The sequence below is a fragment of the Scatophagus argus genome, chromosome 15 (genome assembly GCF_020382885.2).
Source record: "Scatophagus argus isolate fScaArg1 chromosome 15, fScaArg1.pri, whole genome shotgun sequence".
In the NCBI taxonomy this organism is placed as follows: domain Eukaryota; kingdom Metazoa; phylum Chordata; class Actinopteri; family Scatophagidae; genus Scatophagus; species Scatophagus argus.
The window spans coordinates 1,501,659-1,527,291 of NC_058507.1; the positions used below are offsets into that span (position 1 = coordinate 1,501,659).

General features: G+C 43.1%; 1 protein-coding gene across 6 annotated transcripts in view; it reads left to right on the forward strand.

The window, feature by feature from the left end:
• The window catches only part of ppp2r5eb (protein phosphatase 2, regulatory subunit B', epsilon), a 37,289-nt gene extending 11,708 nt beyond the window's left edge, over window positions 1-25,581 (forward strand). For all 6 annotated transcript variants that reach the window (XM_046413757.1, XM_046413758.1, XM_046413759.1 and 3 more), the window contains exons 3-14: window positions 15,707-15,903; window positions 16,585-16,686; window positions 17,638-17,730; window positions 17,828-17,958; window positions 18,903-18,962; window positions 20,028-20,136; window positions 20,919-20,972; window positions 21,320-21,370; window positions 21,456-21,575; window positions 21,692-21,819; window positions 22,437-22,538; window positions 22,784-25,581. In XM_046413757.1, coding sequence (XP_046269713.1) covers window positions 15,707-15,903; window positions 16,585-16,686; window positions 17,638-17,730; window positions 17,828-17,958; window positions 18,903-18,962; window positions 20,028-20,136; window positions 20,919-20,972; window positions 21,320-21,370; window positions 21,456-21,575; window positions 21,692-21,819; window positions 22,437-22,538; window positions 22,784-22,883 — 1,247 coding nt within the window. In that variant the 3' untranslated portion in view covers window positions 22,884-25,581. The remainder of the gene's footprint in view (window positions 1-15,706; window positions 15,904-16,584; window positions 16,687-17,637; window positions 17,731-17,827; window positions 17,959-18,902; window positions 18,963-20,027; window positions 20,137-20,918; window positions 20,973-21,319; window positions 21,371-21,455; window positions 21,576-21,691; window positions 21,820-22,436; window positions 22,539-22,783) is intronic.
• The last annotated feature ends 52 nt before the right edge of the window (window positions 25,582-25,633 follow it).

The window sequence follows — 25,633 nt, forward strand, 5'->3', positions numbered from 1 at the left end:
TTGCTTCAGTGTGTTGGTCCCATGGCATTGTGGCTGCTGGTGGGGGGCCTGTTCGGAGTAGAGCTCTCCATGACCAGGACCATGATCGTGAGTTTCAGTTGGACCAGTCTACAAACTGATTGAAACTCTTTGGTGTGACCACTGCGGATATGATCGTTAAGTTCAGTTATTGTAAGTTAAATGTAACTTAAATGTTGTGTAAACTGGAATTGATTGACTTGTCAGCCTGTCAGATTATCTGATCTGATAATTAGCATTTTTAGATTATTAGCGTGGGTTGGGGCTTTGTTCTTAAAATGCTATACTTTGGCTCTGATGCAGCCGCCTCGCTCTGCAGTCTCTGCAAAGTAACTAAAGTTACCAAACAAATGCAGTGGAGTAAAAAGTAGAAATCTGCCTCTTCCACTTGTCTGTAGAGAACTTTAAGCCCCAGTCAAACAGTAGACTCTCTGTGGTGAACACCAGAAATCCCGTGTTGAACCACCAATCAGCAAAGTTGAATTAATAAATGCAGTCAACCATTATGGACTGACTGAGTTAACCTCAGTGTACCACAACACGTGTGGGGCCTTCAGGTACGCCACACAATGCCTGCCTTTTAGCGGCAGCCTCTTGTACCTCTAATGTCTCAGTATTATATAACTGCCAAAGAGATGTGTATTAGGCAGCGCTGTGATTTATTAAACTGGCTGACAGTCTCATTCCACCCTGGGAATGTTTTTCACCAGTGTTCAGAGAAAGCAGTATATATTTTTATGTCTCTTTTTTTCCTGCAATTTATTCTGTTTTTATTTGTCACCTCTGTGGTGCATTTTTTAGATGCTATTTTAGATGATTTATTCTTTGTTGTATTACAGTTTCATCTTTAAATATTCTCAAGACACATCTGCTTTCCTTTGAAGTCCAAATTCCCTTTCTCCTGCTGTGTATAAATTACACAGCAGGAGAAATACATCCTGATATTTCAGGATTGTTTGTTCTACGTAAGAAAGAAGTATTTTTCAATAGTTTTTTTCTAGGACTCTAAAAACCACAGCTTCCTCTCTTTCCAAGAGGATTTCCTGTTTTCTTGCTTTCCATTATTATTTTTCAATACCCATAGAGGATGTTATCTTTTATTGTGACCGTAGAGTGTGATTCCTCTTTTTTTGAGCACAGCTGTTCTCCTGCTTGTCCTTCATTTAACCTTTTCTTGTTGGTATGCGTATTTGTATATTTCCTTTTTTTCTAATGGGGGAAGATGCCCTGCTGCGCTTCTTTCCCCCCCATTTCCATAATCTCTCTGCGTTTACCTCCGCCTTGAGGTACACATGTACACAGCAGCAGCAGCCAGCAGCAGCAGCAGCGGAGGTGGGTGTATATCTGGACAGCTGTACTCTGCCAGCCTACTGCAAAAGCACACCATCAAGATGCACAAACGTCTTCTTTTCCTCCTCCATCTCTTTGCCGGTTAGTCACCGTCACAAGTCAGACTTGAGCCAAAAATGACAGGCAGGGTCTCGGTAAGGCGCGGCGGATTACATAAATCCCGTTGTTGCAGGGCAGCGCATTCCTAGACGTTGAGGGGAAGATGAGGAGGGGCCCAGTTTCCTCAGGGGGATCCCCGGGCAAACGGATGACACCAGCAGGAGGAATTTTTCACAGTGGACCCCGTAGATTTCTCCCCAGAGCCAAAACCACACCCCCGTTCAACGCCACAAGGCTTTTTCTTCCTGCTGTCGCTCGGCTCGGTGTAGTTGTTTTGTATGAATGTTTATTGGAAAAACTTGAGCCTGCACTACAATAAATCCAAAGAGACTGTGACGTCATATTCATGAGAAGTGAACATGCACAAACACGCCAGTACGTGCTAATGCTGTTAGTGTGTTTGAACTAGTTGACATGTTCATAATGTCCAACAGTTATTTAATTAAATTAAAGTTAAATAGTCAGTTAATAAGAAAACCCCTCTGAGGTTTGTCTGTTTGTGGTCTGACAGTGCAGAAGAGTGTAAAACACGTGACCTTGGTTGGCTGAGATGTTTGCATTCTGTCACGAGCTGCAGCAGCAAACCTTAGACTGCCATCTGTCATTTAAAATTAATTTGCTCTCACTAGTCACACTACACAAAATCAGCAGTTTGGTTTAGGAATGAGGGTGTGTTTTGTTTATGCAGGGCAGATAAAGCAGACTAACCGAAACATGCACGTGACGTGCCGGTATATTAAGGCCTGTAAAGCTGTAGAATACTCTGGTTCCAAACCTCACAGCCCTGTCAGATGATGCATAGCGCTGTGTTCTTGGCGTTAACACTAGCAATATGTGTTGACTTCTTCACATTTCAGTTCAAGTTAAGTTGGAGTGGAAGAATTGAGCGGCTGAAAAGAGATTACAGCACTGCCATCCAACATAAAGTGAACTACAGCAACAAATCTTTGCATGTAAATTATGAGTTAAAAAGATCAGAAAAACTTTTAAGAAGTTTGGAAGTACAGATTGTACACAACAACAAAAACAGTACAGTCTCCTAAATCAATAAGGGTTAAATGAAAATCCAAAAAGGTGAGAAATTGGAAGATTTACCTGCTTTTGCTGCCTGTGGACCCCAAGAGGTTTTCTGGTTTTTGTGCTGCTGTTACTCGTGTTTGTGGACTTGTGTGGACAGTGAAAAGTTTTCTCCAAAGTAATAAACATTCATAAGAGGAGGGCAGAAAAGAAATACCAGCAAGCTCCCTGGTTACCACCAGAGTTGGCATGGCAACAAAAAAGATCACATTGCCTGAATCCACCCATCATGTACTACAGTTTGAAAAGAGTCTGCAGTGGTATAGTAAACATACAGTAGTAATATAATCTCATTTACTTACATGTTGAAATGAGATTGCATAGTTTAAGATTCATTTAGTGTTTCCTCTGAGATGTTCGCTTAAGGAGGTAGTAGGAGTAATGCAAAGAGGAGAGAGAGTTGAAGAGGAAGAAATAAGATTCCTTTAATGTTCTGTAGCCGAGGAAGGAAAGGAGGAGGAAGAGGAGGGGAAAGAGATGATTCCTGCCAGGCAACTGCTCAACACAAACAAACTCACCTCCTTCTCTGTTGGGGAATCTGCCCTCCCATCTTTCTTTCATTCCCTTTCAACTCTCCCCGATGTCAAGACACTCGTCAGCCCAAAGAAATGTGTGGTGTTAGTAAGTTTGTTAATCATCCTGCTTTGTTTCCTTATTCTCAAGCACTACTTTATCACCGTAAGTCAAATAACCAGTGCCAACGTTTTAAAATGTAAAAAGGATGGCCACACAAAAAATGAAGTAAATTAAAAAAGAAACGGTTATAGCGTTATATAATGTGAATCCTCTCAAGCTCTTTGGTTTTGATTATATTGATCTTCATCAGACATGGATGGAAACTGCAGCTTGACTGGTGGAGGCATACTATGGCGAGGTGCTGTGTGTGTGTATATGTGTGTGTGGGGCCAGTTATCTTTGTAAATCCTTCTCTTGCAAATCCCTCAACTTATGGAAGTACAATGTCATGTTGCTGTAGTAAAATCTTTACACACTTTTGTGTTCCAGTCTGGCTGGTAAACTCAAAGTACCAGATACATTTGTAGTTCACCATGTCCCTGTGAGGAGACTAAGAATATTAGTCAAAGTGTTGTTTTGTGTTGTTGGCTTTTTCAGCCAGAGTTCGGCTCCTGTCAGGCTCACGTCCACCTCGTGTTAGAGGGCCGATGTGTCTCTGACCTCCCTGGGCGGCAGACTTTAAAAAGAAGAGAGCTGCCCAGCCTGTCCCTGTGTCTCTCTCTCTCTCTCTCCGCCGCTTTCTCTGGTCTCTGTTCGGCCAATGAAGCCCACCGACACGCTGCCTTGTCTTCCCTCCCCTCCACGTCCTTCTCTCAGAGGAAACCCGATCCACGAGGTGTCTCTTTACATTTTCCCAGCCCCACTCGCTACAAACAAGCCACAAGAGGAACGTGGCTCGGCCAAACTTCTCGTTGTCCACATGTTTGACTCAAATCAGCCCACGGCGCAACGTTCATGATTGTTGTTTTCTGCTGTTGGAGCCCAACAGGGAGAGGACACCTGATTAAGTGAGTGACAGTCTTCATGAATGTGTCTGAGAGTGTGGGGGTGCTCACCAGCTAGCACAGCAGCACTGAGTGTTAAAGTTAGCCCCTGCTGTCAGGGGCTGTCGCTGCCACCAGCCGACTCAGCCTGTCGTGTCTGTGAGTGTGTGAGGCAGATGGAAAGGTAGACCTAAAATGGACTGGGAATGGTAACAGAAGACGAGTGTTTTAACTGGCTGAGAGGAGAATGGAAAGTTCACTTGTGGACTGAGAACATTTTATCTTTATGATTCCATGTGGACCAACATGTTGCTCTGTATTTGAGTTAGTGCTGACATTCAGTGAGGGTGGATTCAGTATGTGACCTGGGCATCAAACCCTGTTCTGAATTAGCACCAGGGCCAGAGGAGAACCCAGGGATTCACTTAAACCCCTTTCACACTGCACAAAAAACCCAGCTAACCATCTGGCTTTAGTCTTCAGTGTGAAAGGGTACAGTTGCCATTCATTCCCACCTCCGATGACTCCGCAGTAGTCACAGGTATTTATCGGCTCCAGCTCCGACCAGCCGTGACGGAAACACGACAGCCGGCTGGTGTTTTCCAGCGCGATGCTGTGACGCAAGTTGAAGTTAGGGATGTTGGCATGTAAATACTGTCCATCTTTTCCATCTGTCTTTGTTCGAGAAGTGTTCAGACACTATTAAGTCAGCGTTGATGCTGAAAGAGAGACTGAGATAAGAGATTAAAAAGTAACTAGGTAACGATGTCACTGGCCTCCATGTCACTGACACATTAGAAACACTCTTTGATTGTGCTTTGAGATTGTTGAAAGTAAAAATTGGGCCTGTCGTGTTTCCATCCTTTTGCATCTTTAAGCACATGCCGATACACGAGTATGGTGCTTGTAGTGTGTGTGCTGCTTAGGAGTTTTGGCACTGACACAATAAACAGCACTTTTTACGTATTTCTCAAATTGCTCTTAACACATCTTAACACATTGTCTTCACAAATTCTGATTTGTAACGAGTAAGTAACTAGAAACCAATGAAAGAACAAGTGAAGACGGGAAGTGTGGCCTTAAATTTTGGGACTTTTAGATGCTTTGTCCTGTTTTCTAAAAGACTGACACAGCAGGATTTGACACTCAGTTGCTAAAATCTCACCAGAAGCAAGGCAACTGTTGCAGCAGTAGGTGATGACTGAGTCGAGGTGAAGTACCTGTACCTGTTGTGTTGGTGTGCTGGAATTCCTGCTATTCACTCTCACCTGGACTAGTCGTGAACGCCGTCTTTGTGTGAACCGTCCCAGATGATCGTTCCCATTGCTGCCTCAGAGGGCAACTTTTACATTTCAGGCTTTCAGTTGATGCAATGAAGGAAAAGTTTGGCGTGACATGTGACAGCTGGTCAGAGGTTCAAACCTGTGACCTGACGGTTATGTGAGTGTCGGTACAGCCATTGCTAAACAACCCTACCCTGCCTTTGTGGATATGAGCGTCTCACAACAGGAATGAATTAAATTTTTAAGATTTAGGGTATACTTTATATCTCACATGAAGACAATGAAAAGCTCTTCAGGATTTTTAATACCATGTTTGTTGATCCATGTTGAAATCATGTCAACATCAGTGCTAAAATAGATCCACTAGTTCTGTTAAACCGACAACTTTATCAGTAATTGTTGCAGCATTTTATCCAATAGAAATGCCAAACATCTGTAAGTTTCATTGTCTCCAGTGTGAGGATTTGCAGGTTTTCTCATATCATCTTAAACATATCAAACCTTATCGACTTAAGTGTAATTCTGACAAAACAAGTAATTGGAAGATGTTCTTATTTTCTTCTTTTTATCTGTCTGATAAAATGTCGCAGAGTAGTGTGAAATGCCCATCTCAGTTTCCCAGAGCCCAAAAGTCCAAAATCTTCACATATTCAAATTTCATAGAAGAAAAGGAAGAGCATAACTTTGAGGGCTGAGGATTCTTCTCCTCTTGCTTACATTGAAAAACATTAGGGATGTTACGGATGTTTTAATGAATCTTGTTTCTCCGTTCATGTGGCCACCTGACTGTTGTTTTGCAGTTCTGAAGGATTTATGAAAGAAAAACACTCTGTCTGTTTCATGTCTTACGGTTTGCCTCAGTGTGAGTTAAATGAGACATTTAGTCCCTGTACCGTGCTGTCGCCTAAACGCTGGAATGAAAGTGACTCGGGCCTCCACTGGCCTACCAGCTGCCGTGTTGTCAGCTACAGTAGCTGGGAGCAAAGTTTACCCAGAACGGCTAGATGTGTTAATGATTGACAGCAACCCGGCGCCGTGCAGGAACGCTCATATGAGACTTGAGAACATGGCGTTAAGGGCATGAGTACTTTGTTTCTGGGTCATGAATATATACTGACATGTTGGAGTTCTTCCATCACACAAATCCTGCCTGACACCTATGCAGGACTAACACCTGCATGGACAGTACTGTGCAACAGGTCTGTTCTCTGAAAGCAGGGTCACTGAATGTACTTGACATGATGTCACTGGACCTTTTTAGGTGACTGGACGTTGGAAATTCAGCAAAAAAATGTGGATTAAAAGGATGAAAAGTTAATCCTCTTAAAGGCAGAATATATTGTTTTTTTAAAGAACAAATAGCACATTATTTCAGTAGCGAACAGAGGCTGGTTTGAGCTTGATATTGGTGTGTAACTGCCTTTACTGGATCAGGTTGATTCTCCTCTACTTCGTCATCTTTTAAACAACAGCCTATTTTAGCATCTACCACAGTCCTATAACTGTCATTTGTGGCCACAGTGACATCAAAACTGACATACTTTGCTTTTAGGTTGAGCAGAAATGTCAGCACTGTAAATTGAACATCTTTAGGTTCTGTTGACTGGACAAAGTAACCAAGACATCCCCCCCAGCTTTGGGAGCTTTTGATTGTTTTGCTATTTTATGGCATTTTATAGATTAAATTATAGATTGATCAAGAGTAAACATGACAGCAGAGGCAGCCAAATAGCTCCTGAAGTCTTAACTGCGGTCCAGTTCAGCATGTGTTTGACTCAGTTCCCTTGGTTACAGCTGTTTGCCTGTGACTGCTGTGGTCTTCATCTACCTGCTGCAGTCAGCATGTTTACATCTTTAAAGTGACATCACAGTGGATCTGCAGCTTGTTGAAGGAAACATGAACAATTCATTTTGAAAGTGTGTTAGAATTTGACTTTCTCCTCTCAAACTTTCACTCACATCCTCTGACACCACCCAACCAAAGTGTGCGCTTCCCCTGCTAAGCATCTTGACCAGCTGCCATTTCCTCATGGCTCAGTCCCCACGTACTTCCATCATCAGCTCAAGACTAAAATTCTTTTGTTTCACATAAAGGGCTGAATTTGTCAGGGGTTAATTCAACAGACTGGAGCTTCACACATGCAGCAGACCCTTGTGCTGTGTTGTGTGTGTGTGTGTGTGTGTACATGCGTTTGAATGCCAATGTGTTGTCATGATTTTTGATCAGCTTCTTGTGGAGATTTACATGGACAACTGACGACGTGTGTCTGGTTCACGTCTGTCTTCCTGTTTTTGCTTTTTGTTTTTAAAGATCAAACAGAACAGATGTTCTGATAGTCAGCGTTTATCATCTCTTCTCACTGTAATCCTTTATGTAATGTTTAACCCCAGTGGCTTATAGGTCCAGTAATGACAGCAGTGACTGCTGGGAAAACGGTCCTCCTCAGCAGGAAATGGGACACACAGTTTCTCTTTTGATGGAGGTGCTTGTACCGGTTTGCTTGCTGTAGCTTTTTGCGACTGGGCAAAGATTTTTAGCTGAAAGTTGAAACTGATTCTGTAGTGCCTACTGAGATCTGTTAATGCTATTTCTTATTGTCTTTGGCAACACCGGCTTGCAGAGAACATGTTAATTACTGTTAAACTTTCACTATTGTGAAACCAGTCTTTAAGAACATATTAATATGCATCCATTTTAAAACATCCCATGAAAACATAGATATGACAGTCTATACATAAAAAAAGAAATGCAAAATGCGAGAGAGAAGCATCTCGACCATGAACATTTATAAAAATCCAACTCACAAATCTAATAAATCTACATAAGCCAACAAGAAGAACAACAAGTTTTATCCTGTACAATCTGCAGCTGTGGACATTTAAGTGTTGAAAGTGAATTTCAACAAAGTCCATTTGCTAAACACTATGTTTTCCATATTTCTGACAAAACATTTCAGAGATTTGTCAGACATAAAACTCTGTCAACATTTTGTTGAGGCTGTTTTGTAGCAGAGAGCAGACATGCATAGGACACTTCATTATGTTTTTGTCTGTCTTATTTATCTGCTACTACTATAAGAGTGAGTCACAGATGACCTCAAAGAAACCTGCTGTTAAACTTTGAAAACATTTCCGCAGTGACTGTTGATGAGGTGCTGTTAATCCCTGACTAATGCAGAAACAATAAAAGTGTGGTTGGTTGTTCCGGGCAGGTGAGCCAGGGTGTGGCTGAAAACAGCGACTTTCTCTGGGTGAGCGAGGTTAATTAGAAGCCACCGGCAGTGAGGAGGGCGAAGGTCAAACCCACAGCGCCTTGACATTTCTCCATCAATAGCCCTGCACGCCTGCCTGATTGTTCTACTACTCTCCAATGCACCTTAACCTTTACTGTTTATGCAGGCAGCTTGTGATGGTGGAGAACGTTGAGTGTGTGTACATACATAATATCGTCAGAGCCGGTGCATAATATCCTACAGACTGACCTTCAGGCAGAGGGGTCCATCTGTTGGAGCGTCTGTAACTCAAGCCTGGTCAAAACACACTCTGCTTTTAGAGACAAGGGGTTTTCCCCTTTACACCGAGTGTGTGTGTGTGTGCATGTGGACTGTTCTTAAAGAGTGCCTCGCCTGGTCGTCTTACACTTAGACTTGTGTTTCCACTAATATCTCAGCAGTGCTGCGTGTAGAACAGTATAACCTAAGAATAGTGAAGCACAGCAGTGAAGTCTTCTGCACATAATAAACAAGAAATCTGTTCATAGTAAGTAACTGGTCAAATGACTTCTTTTAAAAACAGTTTGAATAAATGAGGAAAACATTACCTGATAATTCTGGGTGTTCTGTCTTGTTATTCGTCCAGTGATTTAACATGTCTCAGTACTCAAGGGTCGTGTTAACACAACATTTTATTGACTGAATTCTTTATTACCACCGACAAAGACTGAAGGCCGTCCTTCATTTTGACACACTGCAGGATCTCCTCTGAGTGGAGCAAGTGATCAGCGGATCATACAATCCCATGTTCAGAGTGTAGCCGACTTCTCACCGCTTCACTGGGAGAAATGTTCCCTGCTTCAAAACTCCAAAGCTTCCTTAACCTCCGAGTTCCTTCACTTCTGTCATTTTGTACAAAGTGATTTATTGTAAAATTTGTCTGAGTTCTTTTTAGTATTGCAGCGGTTACGGTCGTGTAGTTTTGTAGCCAGTTTGCATTTGGTTTTGTTGGCTTTTCTCTGCTTTGGACACAATGTGTGAGCTCCATATAGATGCCGTAAAAACTGCCAGATCATATTTGGCTGCTAAAAATAATCAGCGGCCAACGTAATCAGAAAGACCCGTATTTAAACAACATCCAAAGCGTGTTGAACAATGTAGCACATAACACCTGATTTTTACGAGGTGCTGTCTGTGTAAAATGGGTGCAAGCTACTCAGTCCTGACCCTGTGTTCAATAGGTTGACGCTGTTATGTAATTAGCCTAACTTAAAGGAGTTCCTGTGGTGAGCCATCCGGCTGCTTGCTCTCCTCCTTCTCTTCTTCTCTCTCTTCCTCTCTTTCTCTCTCTCTGTCCCTCTATCTGTCTCTCCCTTTCCCCCTCCCTCTCTCACTCTCTCTCTCATGCTGCGAGTCGTTAAGCTTTTTTCCACCATTAATTAAGCAGCAGTGACTTCTCTCTTCTGCTGCCAGGGGAGCCCAGATGAGAGTCTCTTCCAAATCTGAGGAACAGAAGAGAGCAGGCAGGAAGGAGAGGCTGAAGCCAGAGCTGAGCATCAGTGTTTCCACGGGGCCTGCATCTCGTGTTCGTACGCGATTAGTTTGTTCAGGCGGAGTAGTGATGCTTTTGGAGTTATTTGATGTGGCATCAGAAGTCATGTCTCTGAACACAAGTCACTACAGAATCTGCACCATTACAAGTTTTTCCAGAGAAAGAGGTGCATGTTGTCAGACGTCATCTGACAGCCTGGTGGGTCCCGTCTTATTTTTCAGTATTCAGAGTCATGACACAGCAAATATATTGAAAGTCACACATGAAAAATAATCAAATTGATGTTCCACGTTGCCAAGCTCTTCTCACATATGAAGTCTACAAAACCTCAGATATGCTCAGTGTGGCATAAGGTCTGTTTGCTCTGCAGCCTGTCTGCAGTAGGTGGGAAAGAGAAGAACGGAGAAAATATGTTTAGCTTTAAGTCATACAATTTGTGTTACTCTATGAGGCTTCTCTGAGCAACACGCTTCTGGGTTTACCTGTAACTATGAGTGACATTTTGTTCGTATTGGCTCCATGCAGCCATATTTACTTTGTGTTACTTTGCTGTGATGCAGCCATAATCGTCCTGAAAATGATGGTTGGCTTTTGCACAAAGCGTCTGACAGAGTGGACAGCCCACAGTGGATTAAAAAAGATCACATTTGTACCAGCTAAATGGATTTGAGGATAAAGATGGATGGTAAAAGTAAATGCCCTCAGTGATATGGGCACTTTAAAGCATGAGCTTCAGTTCAGGTCTTAGGACAAATCGCTCTGGTCACTGTGTTCATTCATTCATAAAAAGGACATGATCTGAACTTAGCACAAATGAATTAAACATGAGAACTCCTGTGATTTGATTGCCATAAGTATGAGGATCTTGGAGCTTGAGAACATGAGCAGATGTGGCTCACTTTTATTTGTTGAGGTTATTCTAGTTTCATACATACACATACAATTCATACCTTTAGATCAGAGGCATTGGATTTACTTTTCTGTCCTTTGCAGTGATTTGATATATTTATTCCCGTGCTGCTTCAGTGCCTGGTCCGTGGTGTAAGCATGAGAAAGCAGCAGTTAACAGCCGGTCAGCTATTTTGTGGGTTTGTAGGTGTTTTATGGTTTGACGTGGAGGTTGCGGAGCTGAGGCTGAAACCACGTGCCAGACTTAGACATACATGCAAAAAAGTCTTTAAATGTTTAACTATTTAATGTATGTTGTTTTAATTGCTTCTGAAGAGGAAACATTAGCTGCACTGAGGTAAACCACAGTGTGGGATGACCACCTGTTTCACAGAAGCACTTGACAGCACAATGAAATTAATTGAAAAAAATCTCATTTGCTTGTATCTTTTAGCATGGATGGATAATCCTGTGTTAAACTGTGTGAGAATGTTAGAGGTGTCCTGTGTGTGAGTGTGTGTGTGTGAGAGAGAACGTATTTCCTCTCCAGGTTTCTTCCTTGCTGATGTGTATGAAATCAAATGTAGTTTCTGGGTTATCTTAGGCTGTGCACACTCACACTCACTCTGTCACACGTTTAAGTACAGTCACACACACTCTCTCATGCACACACAGCGTCCCTCTCTCTCTGCTCGCCTGCCACACTGACACTCGTACTCTCTCGACCTGCTCCCAGCTGGTTAGCTGTGCTCTCTGTGTGTCTCTGCAGAGGGATTACTGTGTCCTGTGTGATTATCTGTCTATTAATAGCTTCCTTTAAGGCCGTTCACATGCTCCTATAGTGGCAGGGCTGCAAGATCCTGAGGCTCCCTGAGTCCTGCAGCCAGTAATTACCGTACTGTAATGAAGTACTGCTGTACTGAGAGGAAGACACTCAGTGACTGTGTGCACACAAAACAAACATACGTGCATTTACTACACAGCAATATAAGGTATGATATGGACATTATTCTTATGACATTGATGTGAATACTTTGCCAGAAAAATGTCCCAGTCCATCTTCACACTGCATTCCAGTCGTTTAACCACTCAACACGTGACAAATCAAACCTTTTGGAACTTGAATCTTGATGAATGCACACACACACACCTTTTCCATATTTCACAATACATACACATTGTAGGAGGGTGTGTCACAGTGCAGGCTGTGGAGGACATGTTATTTTAAGGTCGTCTCACTGACCCCCGATGTATATACATTTACAGGCACAAATGCACACACACATAGACGTGCCTGTGCAGTGTAATGTGGTCTGAGCATAGAGCATTTTGTAAAACCTGCTTTTTGAGTTGTTTTTGGTTTGCTTTTTTTAAATCCTTTCTTTACCCGGTGTGCTTCCTTCCTCTTCTTATTTTTGGCATTTGAATTTGATCACTGTCAGTGTAGAGATAATGAATATTAAACTTTGTGGGAGAAAGTCCTTAATTACTTTTCTAATTCGTTCTTATTTGTTTTAGTGTTGTACATCCATGACTAAAGACAGAAGTGTTTCTAACTGCTCCCAGCGGCCTCAGACGACGGTGGAACAAAACGTCTTCTTTTATTCAGATGGACAAGATGAACAAGATGCACTTTCCAGCTCTTCCTGAAAGCAGTTCTGGTGTTTCACTTGTTCGCACCCAACAAAACTTCACCAAAGCTGTTGTGTGAAGACTGAAAACAAAATCCCAGCCAATCACTGCGTAATGCGGACGTCATTTTGATCTGCATTTCATTGGAAGAACGTTGAGGCCATAACTGATGTGTTCGTCTGCTTGTGGACCGTGGGGACAGGCCTGTAAACACAACAGTGTTTCAGCAGTTTCTTAGCAGTTGCATATTTACATGCAGATAGTTGAGCTGTGTTCGTGCTCTGGAACCAAAACAGTGACATTACTTCCACATTACATGTACTCAATTGATCCATTGTTAATATAAAATGATTGATTACAGCAGCTTTAGAGTTTGTGATGCTTTGATCCAGGGCACCTTCAAAAGACAGCGCAGGAAAGACTCTGACTATCTTGCTCAAGGACGCATAGACTGTGCAGCCCCCTTAATATTCTGGTCAGCACTCTTTTTATGTATTTGGAGCACTGAGGATCACATGCAGGGCAAAGTGGGACTAGTTTCATCTTGTTGGCAGGGTAACAGTGAGGTACTACCAAACGCAGATTGTAGCTCTTCCATCCTGGTTGAATATGATTTAAGATCTCTGTTTGAAAAGAGGATGTCGTTATGAGAAAAGTTGAATGCATTTGATAAATGACGGGGTATTGTGGCGTTGAGTTTGTGAAGCAGGAACTAAAGCCTGCAGAGTTCAGGACTCCTGCCAGTCAATCAGAGCTGTAGTTTGTTTGTGAGTGGCCCGGTTGGACTCGGCCTCAATGGGCTGAGCTGAAACAGGAGGCCAGTAGGTCGTGAGTAACTTGTGGCATTTGGATCAAAACATGTTCAGAATAATCACTTTATATGCGCTTGATGAGCTCTGCAGAGGGATGTTTCCCAGAACAGGAAGCTTCTGAAAGAGAGGATTTCAGAATTTGATCTAGAAAGAATGAGACAAGCTCCAACTATTTATTTAAAATTTGACGTATTTAACAGAAAGAATTTTTTTTTTTAATCATCGTGTTTTTGCCTGTTTTTAAGAATTGTGTTTCTTTATTTGACAACATTAACTTTTTGTTGAGTTAAAATTTAGTTTAAAGTCAGAAATGGCCTGTTTTTCTGGCTTCGTAAAGATCATATTTGAATTTGATAAGTCAGGAACTCTTACATCTAACCTGCTACACATTAATGAATGAGAAGAGACTTTATGAGCGCTGGCTTCACCTTCTGCCTCGAGTTCTTCCTGCTACATCTTTAGGCCGAGAGCAAAGTTAATAAATTCAACTCTTTTGATACCTGTAGACACTCAGGATACAGAATGAGGAGGGATTATTCAAAGATGTTTGGTTAAATTCATACAATAAAAAGATGGCGGACTCGTCTCCGCTTCCTTCAGATGTTCAAGAACTGCAGTAGGAACGGCTCTCAGCTGTCACTCACGATGTTTCAGCCCTTTTTTTATAGCATCAAATAACTGATTAACACCAAAATGTATACAGTTTATACGCGCCTTGAGTTACTGACATGAAGGGGGAGGGGTTTATGAGCTGTGCCGCAGCCGGCCACCAGGGGGCGACCAGATATTTTGCCTTCACTTTTGAGAAGCTTACATGTGGACCATCTTTATATACACTCCATGTTTTAACTTGCCTGTGTGTATGAAGAGCAGGGAGTTTATGCACTAATCTTTTATCAATATAAAACACAACCATCAAGCCAAACTAACGATACTAAACCATAATGAAAAACAGCTGCAGGGCTGCGGCTAACATCTGTTGTCGTTATCAGTACCGGCTAATTTCTCAACCAGTGAATCAGAAATTGTTCAAAACTGCAACTTCTGAGAGCCCAAAGTTTACGAGCTTCTTAATCAACCAATGACTCTAACAATGACTATTCGTTGAAAGTTTTAAAGTCAGTTCTACACGGTTTGTTTCTCAACATGAAGTGTAGCAGAATTCAAAATGACAAATGAGCACTTTGAAGTGTAATTTTGGAGCATGCACACACACACACACACACACACACACACACACACACACACACACACACACTCACTCTCTGGAACACAGCAGCTTATCTCTTACATAATGAAGGCCCAGTCCTGCACTGTGCGTCCTCAGGCAGGTGTGAACTCTGTGCGACCCTCCGCCATGTCTGTCACGGTGAGACCACAGTGAAGACGCCTGACGTCTTGTTCTTCCTGTGCTTCCAGATGGTTTGTGACAGCTCAGGTCCTGTCAGAAACACTCACTGCTGGATAATGAGGCTGTCACACTCCTCCTCTCTGTGCAGACTTGAGAGCGTCTGCAGAAAACAAGAAGAGTAAAAAACTGCGGAGCAGGAAACTAACTTTTTCACCTGTGCCGTGAGCTTTTGGCAGCCTTTGTTTTCATTTTTGTTGTAATCCATACTTCAACACCTGAGGAGAATTTAAAAACTTGTGCTGCTGCTTAACTTAAAAGTAGTCCAAAAAATCTTTTTCTAGCTAATGTGGCTATCTGTATCATCGGGAACGGAATAGAAAATCTGTTGACAGTCAAATTACTGCTTCATACAGAGAAAATACTGACTGGTTGGAAAGCATCTTCAAAAACAAGATTTAAATTATCAGCTCATGAACACAAGAAGGAGTCGTTATTTTTTCCTCCCTCTTCCACACATTTGTTCCTCTGCTCAGCTTTACTGCGTGTCTTCGTAAATAGAGAGTTCATTGTTCCTTCGTCTGTTTTTGGGGGAATTGATTATTATTTTTCAGTCCCTCGTATGTTGTCTCTGTGCCTGCGTGGGTTTCCTCCAACAACCCAAAGACGTGTAGTTCTTAGGTTCTTGTAAAGCTAGAATGAAACACAACCAAACTGGAGACATTTAAGCTATAATCCAATCAATTTGCATCACTGCTCAGCTGGAATGACACCAGCAGCATCCCACATGGATACTTTCAGACGACTGTCTCAGCGGGAAGCTTCATGTCTCCCTGATTTTGTGTTGTTTGGTGTTGCGGCTCTCTGACCTCTGGGAGTCTGAGCCCGTTTCTGACTTTTGCCTTCATCTTGTGTATGTTTGGTTTGTGCCTGCAGACGTGCCGGCGCCGGAGCAGCCGGAGCTGTTCCTGAAGAAGCTGCAGCAGTGCTGTACCGTCTTCGACTTTATGGACACGCTGTCTGACCTCAAGATGAAGGAGTACAAGCGCTCCACGCTCAACGAGCTGGTGGACTATGTGACCGTGAGCCGGGGCTACCTGACAGAGCAGGCCTACCCTGAGGTCGTCAAAATGGTGAGCCCAAATGATGCTGGGTTTTCAGTAACGATGGGGACTGAAAAAATAAAAATATTTCCATGTGTACACAAGCTTTTTTGTTGAAGTGATCCCTCAAATCATAATAGAGGCAACAATAAACTTTATTGTCCACATTGGCATCAATGCAATAAAACCATTAACTTCACATAATGTAAGCATGGTTTATAGGCAGCCATTATAAACATAGATGATGTAATGTTATTTTTTTCTATGGCCATTATACTGTGCAATCAGTATTAATTTGATGATGAGTTTTGTCAAAAAGGTTGCCCAATTCTGCTTTAAATCATCCATCTGTGCTCACTACATCTTAGCCTTTCTGATCCTTAGATGTGCATAAATTGCAGGGTGTGAACTTATTTTTTAAAATACAGAAATTATCGGTTATATTTTTGGTTATTGTATTGGCTAAACAAAATCTATATCGTGCATCCCTGATGCCTTCAGACCAGACGCACTGACTTAACATATGAGAGGAAACAGGACTGAATCTGGAGAAAAGTAACAGGATGAACTGGAGTCTGTGTGCATGTTGCTGGCTGGATATGGCTAACGTCTGTACAGCAGCTTTACTGTCCGCTGGACAGCACAGATTTCAAAAGTCACAACTCTTTCCACAGTCAAGTGTTTAAAGTGTCCTCGTTGTGTTTGTTCCAGGTGTCTCACAACATATTCCGGACCCTTCCGCCCAGCGACAGTAATGAGTTTGACCCAGAGGAAGATGAGCCCACGCTTGAGGCCTCCTGGCCTCACTTACAGGTGTGTGTGTGTGTGTGTATGCGCTTATGTGTGTTCACGTTTCTTCACAAACAATGGTCAAAATGGTGAAGCTTTCTGGTTTTATTAACTCATCTCTTCACTTAAGTGAATAAATATAAATCGACAAAAGGCAAGAAAGACTGCGACTTGAGGGACTGGACATTCAGGTCTCGGTTTTAGGATTCTAATTAAGCCTCTGTGTGAAACAGTTTGTGGTTTACGTTTATGTTTGGCACTGAGGCAGGCTAGCTGTTTCCCTTTGCCTTTAGGCTTTATGCTAAGCTAAGCGTGAGAGTTTTATAGATTTTCACTGGTGCCCTTGTATCTGGCTCCTGGTGGGTTTTGTTGGGGGTCCAGTTTTGGGTCTAGAGCCAGGCTCTCTGCTCTCTCACCTGCCCCTCCTCCTTCTCTGTGTGCCTGCTGCCCAGGACTCCTTTAGAAATGAGATGCAAATCTCAAGGAGAAGCTTCCTGGTAAAGCCTCTTTTCTTTTTGTTTTGTCTCATTTTGCCATAAATAGTTTCCCTCCAGTCAAACCCCTTTATTTTCCTACATCCTGGCCAAACCAGACATTTTTTTTCTGCCCCCACCCATCACCTGTACCTCTTGTGATCTTTGACCCACCCTTCCCTTTAATCCCGTCCAGCCCCGGTGTTCACAGGGTTAGTTTAGGACTCTCATTTTTAAAAGGAACAAGTCAATTTTTCTGTCTTCAAATGTTGAATCAGCTTGTTGTTGTACAACAGGAAGTTTGACTCCAGCTTGTGTCCCTAGTCAGATTCGTCTGAATCAATCAGTTTTCAAATTTTAAGGTGAACACTGCGAGCAATCTTCCTGCACAGCACTCAGCTGATCAAAAACTTTGAGAACTTTCTTATCTTTATAACATCAATCCTCTCTGTCTCATCCTCCCTCATCCATCCTTCTCTCTTTCTTCTCCTCCTCTCTGCAGTTGGTATACGAGTTCTTCATCCGGTTCTTGGAGAGTCAGGAATTCCAGCCCAGCATTGCCAAAAAGTACATAGACCAGAAGTTTGTCCTACAGGTGAGTTGCTCAGCTTTTATTTTTCCCTCCTTCAGTGTCTTTCATCATCTTTTTTCTGATTCTGATTTTTCTGTCTGTCTTTCTTCCTTCCGTCCAGCTCTTGGAGTTGTTTGACAGCGAGGATCCTCGGGAGAGAGACTACCTGAAGACAGTCTTGCATAGAATCTACGGCAAATTCCTGGGGCTGAGGGCTTTTATACGAAAACAGATCAATAATATTTTTCTACGGTGAGTACACGTTCAAATACCTGAAAAAAATCTTCCAGGCTGCCTGCAAAGTGACATAATGGACCATTTCTAGGAAAGTTAAGGCCACATTGGGACCAGATCTCACATGTGCTCACATACTGAACTGCTGCCTCTAATCTTGAAGCTGTGCTGGTTGTGTAGATCTTTGCTGTCCGGTTGGACGCGTGTGTGAAGCCTCCATGTTTTACAGTCTGTAGCTTCTCTGCAGCAACGACCGCCTGAAGCTTTGTGGTCCACCACAAGCTCACTGGTTTGGATGATACTGAGCTTCAGGTGGTTGTTGCTGCACCAGGTGATGAAGAAACTGCAGTTCGACTGGTGCACACTGGAGGCAGATACCTCAACAGTCATGAGGCTGTGATTCTTCTTCTGGCGTGATGGACCATATAGATTGTTAGTCTGAGCTTGTACGGAGTCTTGGTTGGTTATCAGGTCCTAGGTTTTGGATGGAACGGTGAAGACCTGTTCTACTCAGTGGTTTTAGGGCTTTTAATCATGCTAAGCTAACGTTATTCAGTGACGGAAGTCATTTAGTGGTTTGAAGGCGAATTGTTCTCAAACACTGAGTCTCCTCAGTCGGCTCCACAGCTCTGATTCAGGAACGAAGTGCTGCATGTCTGGTGAAGCCACTTGTTGAGCAGCAAAACATGAAGTGTCACAGCTGGTACAACAAATTATTGACAGAATTCAAAGCCATGTTCTCAAAAAACATGAGGTCGATAAATCTGCTCCAGCGATAACAGCTGCTCCATGAATATTTTCGTTGTTCTGTCAACCACTTCTAGTTTTCAGTCAGTATGTTCCTTTAAATTCACTTTTGTTCACTTCTTTTAGGTGTTTAACAGTTCTTTCCCTCCGTCTCACTTGTGTCTTCTGTCTTTTGTCTCCTCTTTTCTTTGCCTCCCACTCTGTCGGCTCTGCAGTTTTGTTTATGAGACGGAGCACTTCAACGGGGTGGCTGAGTTGCTGGAGATCCTGGGGAGGTATGTGGAGGCCTCCGACACACATCGGCTCTCTGCCCTGTCAGCTGATGCTGTCAGCCAGAACCTCACAGACCTGAGAGCAGCAGCACTGAGCTCAGTCCTGTTTCTGTGTCGTCTTGTCTTCTGGAGATGAGCATCTTTTCAAGAGAGACCCCAGAATGAAAAATATTGATGAGAAATGATAAGAACTGAGGGATTTGGCTCTGCATAAACAGGATTGTGACAGTGCAGAGAGGTTCAGCGCAGAGTTTCACTTGTAGATAAGGAATAAATTAATCCTCTCAGCTCAACAGTCTTTTTAATCCATTTTAATCCATTAAAATAAGACCTGACTTTCAGAGACAGTTCATCTTCTTTGTGTCAGGGGTTGCATGATGTGCAGACAGAGTTTAAGGCGATACGTTTTTGCTTATTTGTAATAAAATAAATGTAAGATGTCTGAAACACATCTGCATGATCCCCTCACAACTGCGTCTGTGCTCTCGAGTCTTTAATATAGCATGGAGCCAGACTGAATGTAAAGAACGCTGTGAAAACTGTTCTTTACTTTATAATAATCTCTAGATGTTATTAATGGCATCATTAAAATGGTAAGGGAATAAATAATTATATTTGAGCTTCATGTTTTCTCATCTGGTTTTGTACTTTTGTACCATCTTTACTTAACATCCTTTTTCTGAACTTTGCTTACCAGTTACCAGTTGTGGTAGCAAACACAGCATCATCCTCATCTCAGTTTGTTCCCTGAAATAATCTTTTTGTTGTACGCTCTCAAAATGTTTGACACTCATCAGCTAAATGTATTTTTCCAGTTCCACAAAAAGCTCGAACAGTAAACTCTTGAGTCCAGTGAAGGACTGTAGTTTGTCTGTGTATCACGTCTGTTCCCTGCAGGCCTGAAGGTTCGGCCATCAGTTCATCTCTTTATTTCCCTCCAGGCTCCGTATGAACGTCTTTTTGTCTGCAGCTCATTGATCTTCCACTTGCTTTCAGAGGGTCACAAAGAAACTCTTTCATGTGTTCATGTTTAATTTATTGGGGTTTCTCTCTCTCTCTCTCTCCCAGTATAATCAATGGTTTCGCTCTGCCACTGAAAGCGGAGCATAAACAGTTTCTGGTCAAAGTGTTGATCCCCCTCCACACTGTCAGGAGTCTGTCCCTCTTCCATGCACAGGTAATGTGTGTGTTTGTGTGTACACTTTCTTCCTGCTAACAGTGTTCCTGTTTCTCCAACATGGGACTGAATGACTGAAACTCTCTGTTTGATGTATATGTATTTTATGACCAGACATTCTCCTTGAGCCTCTTTAGCTTTGACATTTCTTAACAAAGTGAACTCACTGGAGTTAGAAAGTCATGAATACTGAGATGTCAGTGATCATTAACAGGAGTGTGACACTTTAGACCTGCTCAGTCGTGTGTGATGCATTTTTGTTCCTTGTTCCGGTGTAAACACCCACCTGGTCAAGACCAAGAGTCCTCACGGGGACAAAAGACCAGGACGGTCCTAATGAGGTCCAGGTTAGGGTCAGGCTTTCCACAGTGAATGGAAGCCAGTGTAGTGTCCTCACAAGGAGAGCTGCACAAACCGTGTGTGTGTGTGTGTGTGTGTGCGCGCGCGCACCATACTGCAGCATGCTTACAACTAAGGGATGTGCTGATGTGAAGGTCAGGGTTATTGGTTACTAAATAGCACTAAATAGTGTCTGTTGAAGTTGCATTCAGGTGTACGGGATTATAAAATAAATTTTATCATGTTGGTACATGAACTCATGTACTCACTGATAGTGAATCTAGCGTGTTAGTAAGTGGTCTGATTGTGGTTCCAGCCCTGCACACAACTACACAAGCTTGGTTAAAGTGATCCTCTTTAATAAAGCATTTCTAATTCTGAATTGTAAGCTAAGCTAAAGGGCTAATGTGTGTGCTAACAGGTGCTCTGTTCTCTCTCTGCAGTTGGCGTATTGCATTGTACAGTTCCTAGAGAAAGACCCAACATTAACAGAACCAGTAAGTGGACACCATGATTGCTTTCAGTGGGGACGAACTGTGGTGTGTTTCCTGTAGTCGATCATGACACACACCGTGTGTCCTCACTTCACTGTCACACTGAGCGCTTGTTTTCTGAACAGTCCTCTCAGCTCTGTGTTTTGGGGGACACGAGCCAATCACAAACCAGCGCTGCTCCATATCCCGCAGCTGGTAGCTGAGAGGCAGTGCAAACAGCGCCTCACTGTGGTCAAAGAGGGAGTGTCATGAAATGATGGCTAAATGAAAGCAGTGGAGTTTTCAGCTGCAAAAACTGAGTGAAAAACACCAACAGTCGGGATGAACTCCTCTCTCTTCTTCCTGCTCAGGTCATCAGAGGCTTACTGAAGTTCTGGCCAAAAACCTGCAGTCAAAAAGAGGTGCGGCTTGTCCTCCTTTTGTTTGAACCGTTCGTCTGTGTGAACTGTGTGTGGAGTAAAACTTTCGTCCTGTGCTGCCGTGTAGGTGATGTTTCTAGGGGAGCTGGAGGAAATCCTGGATGTCATCGAACCAACGCAGTTCGTCAAGATCCAGGAGCCGCTCTTCAAACAGATCTCCAGATGTGTCTCCAGCCCACACTTCCAGGTCAGTGACCGTCCTGCAGGTACAGAATGTGTGCAGCCCTTTGTAGGGGAACGCGTCTAACTTTTAAAGCTTCACATGAATGCTGTCATCACACTCGGTTTGTCTCCTCTGTCCAGGTGGCAGAGCGAGCTCTGTATTACTGGAACAACGAGTACATCATGAGTCTGATCGAGGAGAACTCCAGCGTCATCCTGCCCATCATGTTTGCCAGCCTGTACAGGATCTCCAAAGAGCACTGGAACCCGTGAGTGACGTTCAGTAAACCTGCACCAGCTTTCTCTGTTCAGTGTTCAGTAATTAACAGGAAATATTCAGATTTATGTTTGACTAAAAGACACTTTTTGTTCCCACGCTTGTCATGTGATACGTTGTGGTGTCTTTGGGTTTGTGCTGATCAGCAGTATTATCAGCAGCTCTTCTCAGGTTTCCTTTTCGCTGTCTTGAAACCATCTTTGCCACAGGAGGACTGTGTTTACTGGGGACAGCTGCAGAACGCAGCTCATTTCCAGGTGGAACGTAGTGAAAATTACTAAATCAAATCACTACTATTAAATCAGATGTCAGCAGGTTGTGATCCTGTTAAAGAAGCTGAGACACACTCACTGCATACGACCACGTACAACATGCTGCCGTTATGACTTCATAGTTTTTATTTTCCGCCTCCTGCACCCTTAGGGCCAACTCCAACAGGTCTAGAAAGTTTGGAAAAATCAGGGAAATGAATTACACATAGATACATAAATGTAGTGATTGTGCATGTGTAGACCTGAAGCGTCAATTGAGTAAGAAGCATCTGAATGATTTTGTCCACATTACAGAAGTTGTGATGAGTGTGTGTGTGTGTGTCCTCCGTCCTCGCAGGGCGATCGTGGCGCTGGTGTACAACGTACTGAAGGCCTTCATGGAGATGAACAGTACCTTATTTGATGAGCTCACAGCCACTTACAAGTCAGACCGCCAGCGGTGAGCAGCTCTTCACATTCACATCATCTTCATCACCACCACCACTGACTGACTGAAGGTTCAGGAACAGAGAGATAGTTTGTGATCCCTGTTCAACCCGACAGCAGTGTTACTGTCATTTTTCATAGCCAGTCAGACACATGTTGAAGCTTTGTTAGCTCAAAGCTCTGCCGCACCACGTGTCTCGAATCGCTGAACAAATACACAATTAAAACTCGTCCTCCGTCTTGTTTCTTTTGCTCCAGTGAGAAGAAGAAGGAGAAAGAGCGGGAGGAGCTCTGGAAGAAGCTGGAGGACTTGGAGCTGAAGCGGGGCCTTAGGAGCGACGGGATCATCCCGACTTAACGAAGACAGCGCCGCGCTCCCCTTCAGCCCCTCCCCCCCTCCTCTCCCCCTGTGACTCCCCTCCTCCCCTCCATCCTTACCCCGGCTCCCCCTCCCTCCCCTCCTCCACATCAGCCATGTCTGCCCAGAGCTCTGACATCCCCGACACGGGTCATCGTCTCTGGATCGACACGGAGCAGCCGCTGGTTTCTTAATCGTTTTTTTTTTTTCTTATGTTTTTTTTTCTCCTGTGTTTGTGCGACTTACTTTACAGTAGATTCATCACGTCTGTTTTCATTATTTCAACAGCACTGTAAATAATTATTTTTTTCTTTTTTTCCCTTAAACTGATATTATTGCAAACGGATAAACAAAACAATAATAATAAAAAAAGGACGAAAAAAATAGAAAATGAGAAAATGACTTGTGTGGGAGGGGAATTCAAACAAAAAAACTTTTGGACTGTAGGACATGAAGCGAACTCTTTGAAAAGAAAAAAAAGAGAAGATAGATTGATTTTAACTCTTCAACCCACTCTTCTTCAGTGCAGTCCTGTATGTAATTTTTATTTTCCGGGTTCTCCTCTTTGCTTTTCCTCTCGTTTTGCTTCCATCTCTGTTCCCTCCTCTCGAATGGTGCATCTGTCATTTCTGCCCTCCCCCCCGTGTGGGACGTCCAGACTGATAACCCCGCCCCCTCCCCTCTCTGACCCCGCCCACGTGGCTACAGGTTCTGTTTCCTGGTTTGAACAGGAAAAAAAACGCATCTAAAAACCACAACAGACTTTCTCAGTACACACAAACGTCTCCTCTTTGAGTGCGTTTACATGCGTGTTCAACAATGAGTTATTGTTTACTTTAGTTGTGAATTTTTGTGCTCATTATGTTTATGTCTTTACCCTTTTCACCCTCAGTGTACATCACTAATTCCCCCAGGATTTATATCTGGAAAAGTACCGAAACTGTAACTTAATCTTTGCATGAAAAGGCAACAGAAGTGTTGGTTTTACTACTAGAAACTCTGTTTCCCGTGGCTGCTGAGCGGTTTTAATGCATCACATATAAGATAGAGCTGACATAAAATTACCAACTGTAAAACTCATTGTTTCGTGTAAATGTAAAGAACCCCGGGTGGGAATGGTGGACTCTGCCAGAGTGCCTCTGCCTCGGCTTCTGCTCTGCTGTGGGGCTCTGAAATAACAAAAGTAAACCACAACATGCATATGAGAGTTTTCTCTTTACGTTGACGCCATCAGCAGCGACACACACACACAAAAACTGAAATCAAAAAATCATGGTAATAACCTGAAATATCAGTCAGTATCAGCCATTAAACGTCTTGCAGCCTTTTAAGTAACTGACGCAGCAAACTAGGGGAATAAAGTAAGTATCCTGAACGCGCACATAATCAATTTAAAGGCAGAATGAGCATAAGTTTAAGAGAAAAGAAAACAGAAAAGTAACCCCTCCCCACCACCTCTCCGCCCTCCTGTGGTTTAGTTTTGTGTTTCTGGTCGTTGGCCGTTGGGCGGTGAGATAGAAGCATATCGGATGATATTTCCCAACTCGTTCTGGCCCATCACTGATGCCACCTTCATATCTAACAATGCTGATATCTTATTTCATGATGCTGCGCTGATATTATCAGACGCCTTGTAGGTTCACTGGGCTGCGATTTGGCTGTCAGGGTCCTGAGGTGAACCTGTGGTGTCGTAGAACAGCGTCCTACTCGCTCTGCCTTTTAATATGATGTTTTAAGTGTGTCGATCCCAAACGCTCCGCACGTAAACGCACTCAGTCCATCTCCTCCTCTAAAAACGGCGGCTTTTCATCACTTGATTATTATTCTCCCTCCTGTCATCTTCTGTCTTTTGTTTGGTTTTTCTTCTCCTTTCGCTCCTCCCTGCCTCCTTACCTGTCACACCAGGTATCCCTCGTATCAGTCTGGCACTGGTACCCTGCAGCCATAACGGGGACTTCACAGATAAAAACAAACAAAAAAAGGTCGTCAGAGGAGCGCCAAATATCTTCCTCCCTGTTGTGAAAAGACGAGCGCCCCTCCTCGCCTCGCCTCACCCCGCTCCCCCTCCCCCAGGCCACCAGGGGGCGCCGCGTTGACTTCACAGTATTACAACAACAACAGTGACAAAAAAAGACAACCCTGTACATTGTTATTGAATGCAGTACACTGATAATCTTGTATCTTGTAGTAATTTAGCCTATGTTTTTTTGCTTAGGACTCTGTGGAGAGGAGTATCCAGTATATAAAGAGGTATTATGGAACAAGACTTCCTGGTATTTATGATAGTGTTCCCCCCCGTTTCAGTCTGCTTTTTCTTTTCTGTCTTTCACTCCTCCCTCTTGGTTTTTATCTCATTTTGGATATTTTGATGAAGTTTCTTTTGACCATTGGATATATTTTTTTTAGTTGGGGAGGGAGGGAGGGGAGGGGAGGGCAGGGAGTCAGGGGTCAGAGGGGGGAAGGGGGGAGGGGGTAGAGAGGGAAGGCCTGGAGCAGACCACTTGGCTCTGATGGGAGTGTGAGAGTGAACCTCCCCCCTCCTCCCTCACAGAATTAATGTGTGCTTTAGAACGGCCCAGATATAATATGATTTAAAAACTGAAAAAAAAAGATAAAAAAGGGTTGGAGAAATACAAATGTTTAATTATTTTAAAAAATAAAGAGATATTAAATTAAACCTGTTTTGTGATAAAGCCCAGATGCTGGATTGCTTTCTTTTGCTGGGTTCTGTGTGTGTGTGTGTGTTTTCC